This window comes from Calidris pugnax, unplaced genomic scaffold (assembly GCF_001431845.1).
Source record: "Calidris pugnax isolate Ruff unplaced genomic scaffold, ASM143184v1 scaffold1, whole genome shotgun sequence".
In the NCBI taxonomy this organism is placed as follows: domain Eukaryota; kingdom Metazoa; phylum Chordata; class Aves; order Charadriiformes; family Scolopacidae; genus Calidris; species Calidris pugnax.
The window spans coordinates 9879588-9887387 of NW_015090800.1; the positions used below are offsets into that span (position 1 = coordinate 9879588).

Below are 7800 nucleotides of genomic sequence, written 5' to 3' on the forward strand. Positions count from 1 at the left end.
TTATGCTTCAGAGCTCTGCTGGGAAATGGTCTCAGCCTTTTAGAGTGAAATACTGGAGGTCAGACTGGAAAGCTCCTAACTCTTTGATTTCCGTGGAGAATAACAGAGCAGAGGCTCAGACTCCGAGGTAAAGGAATGCAGATCCTCGGGAGAGCGCAGAGCTCTGCGTGGGCTGATAGAGCCTGCCCCCCCAGGGCTCTGTGCTTGGTTGGCACCACAAACCCCCCAACAGCGTGATGACCAACATGGAGAGCTGTGTGTTGAGATTTGCACCCCTTTTCTGCATTGAGATTTGGGGTTTGCTTTGCAAGGCAACGCCAGCTTTCGTGCTTTCAAAGACTGATGTTCAGCAGAAGCTGCTCCTGGCAGGAATCTTGAAAGGAGAAGGTCCTGAATACCCCCAGCCACTGGAAGGATGGCAGGAATTGGCTCAAGGTAAGTGCTGGTGCTCGACAACAGCTGTGCTGTTCCGTAGAGATGTTGATTTTACTGATGCATCAGCTGTCCCTGGCTGCCGCGCGTGCGTGTGGCGCAATCACCAGGAGGAAACGTTACGCAGCTCTGTTTCTGAAGGGCTAGGGGAGAGTCACCCGTGGCGTCCCGTGGGGAGAGAGACGCCGAGAGGGGCAGCGAGGTACAAACGTGCCGTTTGGGAGCTCACAGGGAGCTCAGACAGGCCAGTCATATTTTATTTCTGAAGGATTTACTGCAGCCGCAGGACTTTTCCCATGTGGAGCAAGGCTTCGGGGGGCTCATCCCACCGGCAAGCACGTGGCTGATGCCCTTGGCTCCCCGGGGGTGGTGGCTGGGCAGCCCCACGGCAGGACTGTGAGTAGGGGAGACGGGCTCTGACAGCTTTCCTGGGGGGCTGCTGAGCTGGGAGGGAGGAAGCTGGGGATTTCACGGTTTGTGGGCTTGGCTTTAAGGGCTGCTGGAAGGACAACTGCTTGCAGTCAGTCATCCCGTGTATATGTCTTCATTAATTCACCCTTTCTTCTGCATGAGGAGGAGGTGTTTAAGAGAAAAGGTGGTATGAGGTTGCTTTGTATGTATAAAGTTTCTTCTGTGTAAAGCTATTCCTGTGGAGATATAAAAAGTGAATTTACAGGCAATCTCTCAGTTGCACAAGACCAGATAGCAAAATCTTCAGCAGAAGGTGAAGGACACCACCTGTCTTGCCAGAGAAATGTTTCGGTCTGCTTTATTGAGTGTTTCACCTCAGTTTCTTTATAGTTGAGGTTAGTTGGTGAGTGGAAAATCCCTGCAACAGGCAGAAACGCTTGCAAGTGAAAGTGAAAGTAGGGCACAACTGGCCATTTTGGGTAGCTGGTGGGGTTAGGGCAGGCTGGGAGCCCTGGGTCTCCACAGGGGAGCCTGCAGGAGTTAGCATTCCTTTGTGGTGTGGGGAGAGAGGGAGCAGGGATGGGGGGAGCAATGGAGAAAAGCTGCCTGGAAACATCATCCCACCCCACTCTGTTGCTTTCATCTCCATTTCCCCTCCTCTCCCTCAAATCCCACGCTTCAAATCCACAAACTTCAAATCCTTCTGCTGTGGCAGCCGTAGCAGCACACTGCTGTGCAGAGGGGAGAAAAGGACAGCCGCATCCAAAATAATTAAAAGAAATCTCCCGGGAGTGCTGCATCTTATGAATCTCCTGCAATGGGACTTGAGAGAAAATGAATTGGGAGCATTTTTCTAGGAACAGGCCTGGCTGGTGTTACTGTGTACAAAGAGCAACTGTGGTCTGAGGACAGCACTGGAACAAGCTAGGGCTGCGAAGGAGACTTGAGTCCTTCCTCGCGCTTTGTTCTGGCAGTTCAAGGGCTGCCAAGCCTTTGTTTGTGGACCTTTGTACTGTAACCAGCTCTATAAGGGAGCTCCTCCTATAATGATTTCCTCTGGTCAGCCTGCTCTGAATGCCCATGATCCCTGCCAAAGCGTGAAGGGCGTCAGAGCCGGAGAAATGATCATTTCCAGTTTCTCTGAATGGTGTGTTCTTCAGGCCAGCCACAGACCCTTGTGAACTCCACAGGTGGGCAGCTCTCAGCTGCGTGTATGTGCTCCACAATGGGGTAATGTTGTAGGAGCAGCAAAGTGATGAGATGTATAGAAAAAATGTTGGCTGGGTCCAAAACTGGGGCAAGCAAAGGAGGGTGAAGCACAGCAGCAAGTAAAGTCAAATCCTCCAAATTTAAATTATTGGCGGCTACAAGTTTCAGCTTGTTCTCTTTGCAGGTGCTGTGTCGTCAGGGTAGAGCACAGAGCAGGGATTTTGCTGGTAAGTGATATTTTTTGTTTAGGGTTTTTCCCCCTCCAAAGAATCTGTCCTTGGCTGGCTGCCAGAGGCCCAGCCAGCCGCTCGCTCACTCCCCTTCCTCAATAGGACCTGGGGGAGAAAATAAGATGGAACAGTTCATGGGTTGAGATAAAGACAGGGAGATCACTTACCAATTCCTGTTGTGGGCAAAATAGGCTTGACATGGGGAAGGGGAATTTATTGCCAATTAAAACAGATTTGGATGGTGAGAAACAAACACAAAAATTAGAACAACACCTTCCTGCCACCCCCTTCTTCCCAGGCTCAACTTCACTCCTTTGTTACTGACACTCTTCTACCTCCCCCTGCCCCAGCCTGGTGGCAGACCTACCAGAGGGAGGAGAAAGGTTAAGGAGCTTCAGGAAGGCTGGGAAGGAGGTAGACTGGTGGAACCATGCTCTACCCTCCCTGAGACAGATGCAGGAACAGCCACCAGAAAAAACCCCACAAGACCAAGGGTATACTGTATCCTTTCCCCACCAGGCTTAAAGGAGAGGAGAGAATGGAGACAACTCCATACTCAGTGTGGCAGGCGAACCCAGTCCTTGACACCTTGCCTTCCCAGGTGCCTCTCTACAACAGCTATGAGGCTCTGGGTATGGAAGGCCAGTCAATGGATGTTCATCTACATATAAGGTGCTACAAAGGTCAGAAAGGCCTACCCTCCATACCATGACCACTTCCACAAAGAAGAAAAGATGGGTTATAGTTGTAGGCGACTCCCTCTGAGGGGAACAGAGGGTCCAATATGCTGGACAGACCGTCCTCTTAGGGAAGTCTGTTGCCTCCCTTGGTCCCAGGTTAAGGACAGCACTAGGAAACTTCCTAGGCTGGTATGCCCCTTGGGCTATTGCCCATAACTGTTTTTCTGTGTGGGTGGTGATGAAGCTGCAATGTATATTCCAAGGGTGATCAAAAGAGACTTCAGGGTATTGGGGCAGTTGGTAAGGGAATCTGTAGCACAGGATAGTTTTTCATCTCTCCTTCCAGTGGTGGGCAGCGACACTGGAAGAAACAGATGGCTCCGGTCTATCTATACATGGCTCCATGGCTGGTGTCACTGACACAATTTTGGCTTTTTCAATAATGGGATGGCCTACATGGCACCAGACTTGCTGGTATCAGATGGAGTTCACCTTTCTCGAACAGGGAAGAGAGTCTTTGCTTATAAGCTAGCAGGGCTCATTGACAGAAGTTTAAACTAGTCTTGAAGGTGGAGGAGGATAATCTCAGGCTTGCCTGTGACAAGCTGTGGGATGACAAGGTTAGAGAGACAGGATACTAGCGAGGACCCTCAGGCTGTTGGACAGGTGACACCACTGGCCTTCACGTAACGGTCTGAGTTTATCATGTCAAGTGGTATTTTCTTGCAATGTGTATTTTAGAAAGATAAATTTGAGAGAAAAACAGTCACCCAGGACCAAGCCAGAGAGGTGAAGGTCATTTCTATGATGCTTACCATGCCCCATAAATGTATAAACATCAGTTCCTCGGTTCTGGGCTGAACCTGCACTTCCCAGCTGGAGGGTTCACCTTTTCTGAGAAGTGATTAGGCCTCTAACCAGACCAAGGATATCACAGTTTGACAGCTTTGGGAAAGACCCATACTTTAATCTGGATTTCTCTTTTGATGTTAGGGCCAAGCAAGCAGCCAGGCGTCGGTCAGCTCTTCTGCGCCTGTGGTGTCTTCTGACTCGTCTGCCTGCTCCCGACATGGAGTATGCCTGGTATTGGCTTGATGATTCTGGGCAGTGGATTGAGTACGGGGAAGAGGTGAGATTCATCTGCTGTTGATGCCAAAAGCTCTTGTTAAGCCATCTTTGGAGAGTTATTTAGAGCAAGTTGTTCTGCAGCTGGTGTGTTTCACATGCCACTGGGTGCCCTTGCAGTGCTGCTCTGATGCCCTGGTGGATTTGCCTTATTAATTGTCCCTCAAAGGAGTACTTCTGCTCTGTGAAAGCTTTCAAAGGACTGGCTCTGAAAGAGGGTGCATTTTCCGGGGATGATGGATGTCTTTTGGCTGAAGCTGACCACACAGGCTGAAGGCTGCTTTGTTACTGTTGTTACAAGCAGCTGTTCTCTGTGGCATACCCTTCCGTCTCTGAAGAACAAAATGTTTGAAGCCTTAGAGACTTATTTCAAAATGGCATCCTGGGATAGGGGCCTGAGGAAACACTGGTATTTCAGCACAGTGTCACCTAAACCAAAGACTGGTTTCTAACAGGTTTCCTTGTTCTTTCTGTAGCATCCGGATCACTGCTCTGCCACGGTGAAATCTGCAGATCTGGAGAAGAAATTTCTATCTAACCGGAAAGGCATTGTGTTCTTCAGCGCTGGTTCTCAGAAGTATGAATTAAGATTTGAAGGTGAAATATCTCCTTGTTTTAAGTTCATTACACAGTGTGGCTGGCTCTATGGTAGCCTCCTTCATGTGAAGTTGTCACCCTGTGTCTGGATTTCTTTGAACAGATCTTTTTCCTCCTGTAAGTTTTCTCCAAGCAGAACTTGATCAATATGTGCATTTGTATTTCTCTGCAGCTTTGAGATGCCCCACTTGAGCCTCTAGACTTGTGCATCTATAGTCTAAAAAGCATCTCTGACAATACTATATATTCAGAGTAAGAGCTGAGAGTAAATGTTCTATGGCATCTAGCTTATGCACTTGGGTTTATACAACTAAAGAGAAGAAATGAGAAAGGAAAAAAAAAAACAAACAGGCACTGAAAAGTCAAATGGTGAAGAAGTCAGCCCCTGGTAGACATCTTGCAAGCTAGTTGTGTGGAGAGAAAGCACACAGTGCAGCAAAGGAAAATTTAGTGCTGGTTGCACAGAGAGAAAATGGGAAAATGAGAAATGTTTTTCTGTTTCTAATTTATTTACCCAACTTAAAATTCCTCTTAGCTTTCCAAACTTTAAATCTGTTTCCTGGCATGAATAAAGAGAGTGGTGCTTAAAGGGGGGAAACAATGGATAATTAGCCATGTCACACAGCGTGTGCTCTGTGATATTGCTACAGGACGAAGAAGAGAGGACAGACTTTCCTCTTAGCACCATGTAACAATCCCGCACTGCCGGGAAAGCTAGATTTATGGCCTCCATCCTATTGAAAACTCTTCCCTGCTGTAGGCCTGACATCAGATGTGGTTTTCTCTGGCCAACAGCCTGGATGTGAGTGCGTGTGCAGGTGCAGTTGGTGGTTGGTTGCCTTTGAGCTTCACAACCTACGCTAGCAGGTGGTTGACCTTGCTGAGCTCCAAGCAGGAATGGTTTTGAGGTATGGAGTGGGGTGGGTGTGGTAGAGAGAGCACCATGACGTGGTATTCAGGGCTACCTCCTTTTAAATTTTTTCTAAACACGTAAGAGTGTGTCCCTGGACAATAAATTGTCTAATTAAGGAGTCATTGTGTTTTTCTTTTAAGACATGGTACAAACAAATTTGGTCTTTGGAACTCAAAGAGAAGTTGCCCGACTGCCAAAATTTCTGTCCTCTCAAGGCGGACAAAACAGAAGGTAATATGCATTCCTTATTTATTAATGTCTCTAGATGACAGCACCTTTCTGCTAAGAAGTTCCTCCTACCTATCTAGAATTCATTTTTTAGATTTCTTACATGCATTTTTTGGCTATCTTTTGCTGACTGGTTTAATGGCAAATTTTGCAGTGGCGGTATTTGTAAATTAAGCAACACTTCTGTAAAGTGTGCTGGAGGGATGCTTGGTGGCAGTCTCTGGCAGCTGTGAGAGACCCATAGAGTAAATTTGTTCTCTCTGTGAAAGCAAAGCCACACAGGGCTGACACAACTGTGCCAGGCATTTTTATTCCTTGATTTATGGCTCAACAATAATAAATAAACTGTGCACAGGGTAGGAGCAAGGCACTGCCAGTCCCAAGAGCTGTGGGGCAGATAGATGCCATCCCCTGGAAAGTTGAGGATAAAACAAAACACAGGAGCAAATCCCTCTAACTGAAGCGAACTGGATGCACTTATTTGGGATACTCTGTCTCACGGCTTTTTTAAAGGAAGTTCAGCTTGACAGAATTTGAGCACGTCTGCTGTAAAAGTTAGTTGTGCTACTGCTTTATTTTAAAAAGAGCCTTTTCTGCTTCAGAAACTCGACAAGCAGACAGTGCATTTGAAGTCAAGGGTTCAATTTAAGGGTTGGTTCAACAAAGTGGGGGGGTGATTCAAAAATAAAAACAACTGTAGCTCCTGAATGGATACTAATGCTCCTATTGCCTGGGTTAAAACATGCATGTCAGGAGGCCATTAGTGCTGGAAGTCGTTAAGCACTGGCTGATGCAGTAGTGCCTCTGCAGGGCACAACTGTCCACCTACAGACTCTTGACGGGCTTGTTCTTGGGGACAAGTAGGAACAGGCCACCCATCTGGCCATCAATTTAGAGATGAGTAGCCATGTGGAGGGAGAGGGCTCACACTCCAGTTTCCTAGAGATTCAAGGAACACATGGGGAGGGCTAGCAGGGAGCAGCTGTATGAACCACCTGTCTAGGAGCATGTTACTTCTCGTTTGAAGCTCTCCTACTGGTGTCTTGACCTGCCAAGAGATGCATTAGGGCCACTAGGATGTGTGTGGATATCTAAGCTGGAGAAAGGGATGATGGTTTTGTGGAAAGTAAAGCAAAAATAAAAATCCAGGGGTACCCAAAGGCTGCCGTGGAGCCAGCAGCTGGATTCCTCAGAAGGGGGATTTGGTTAGGAGTATCATGGACTGACTCACTCCTTTTTTCTTTCCTGCAGCCAAAACATGCCTCTCTCATGTCCTCCCCAATGGGCCCAGTCTGCACTGCCTGATGTTGGGTACAAGGTACCTCTTTCCAGCTCTCTGATGGGCAGGGCAAACTGTGTCCTGTACTGATTTTTCTGAGAACATGACCCCAAGGCACTTGAGATGTTCCCAGCTCTTAAACATGTCTTATAAAATAACCAACTATGAGATGAACCAAGACTGACATTTCACATTCAGAACAGACCTGTGTCTCCTGAGGAGGCTCTCTGAAACACCCTTACATACACCATGCAGGATAAGAAAGGCCCTTTTTGTCATTACTGGTTTGACCTGTCCTTTGCGTCCTCCCAAGACACTGATCCTCTGATAAAACTTGATGAATTGCATCTTAAAGGGGTGTTGTGGTATTTCCTCCATTGCTTTAAGGCAAAATGTTATTTGCTGTGGCAAAACAAGGGCTTAGCCCTGTAAGGAAGGAAATAGAGTGTCAAATTAAGGTGAAACTGGTATTCAGTCTTCTCCAGCTTGAATACTGCTGTGCATTTCATCTTTAGGTTACTCTGGAGTAAAAATAATCTAGATGTGGAGGTGTATCCACCGAAGGAAGCTCAGGTGGGATTGTATTCATTTCCCTCAGTCAGTGCCTGTGCTTCCATGTGGGGAGTGGGGGTGAAGGTAGGGAGAGGATGGTTGACTGGAAAGACAGGAGAAGCTTGTGATATTAACGGCAGGACT

At 47.5% G+C, this 7800-nt stretch overlaps 1 protein-coding gene across 2 annotated transcripts; it reads left to right on the plus strand.

Moving 5' to 3' along the window:
- The first annotated feature begins 71 nt into the window (after window positions 1-71).
- Window positions 72-7800, plus strand: LOC106885263 (poly [ADP-ribose] polymerase 12-like). 2 transcript variants are annotated; one of them, XM_014937289.1, is made up of 6 exons: window positions 72-435; window positions 2237-2279; window positions 3956-4091; window positions 4564-4684; window positions 5738-5828; window positions 7077-7800. In XM_014937289.1, the coding sequence occupies exons 3-6, from the start codon at window positions 4032-4034 to the stop codon at window positions 7192-7194; spliced, it is 390 nt and encodes a 129-aa protein (XP_014792775.1). In that variant the 5' UTR covers window positions 72-435; window positions 2237-2279; window positions 3956-4031; the 3' UTR covers window positions 7195-7800. The 2 variants fall into 2 exon arrangements, with proteins under 2 accessions (XP_014792775.1, XP_014792774.1); XM_014937288.1 differs by lacking the exon at window positions 72-435 and adding an exon at window positions 575-828.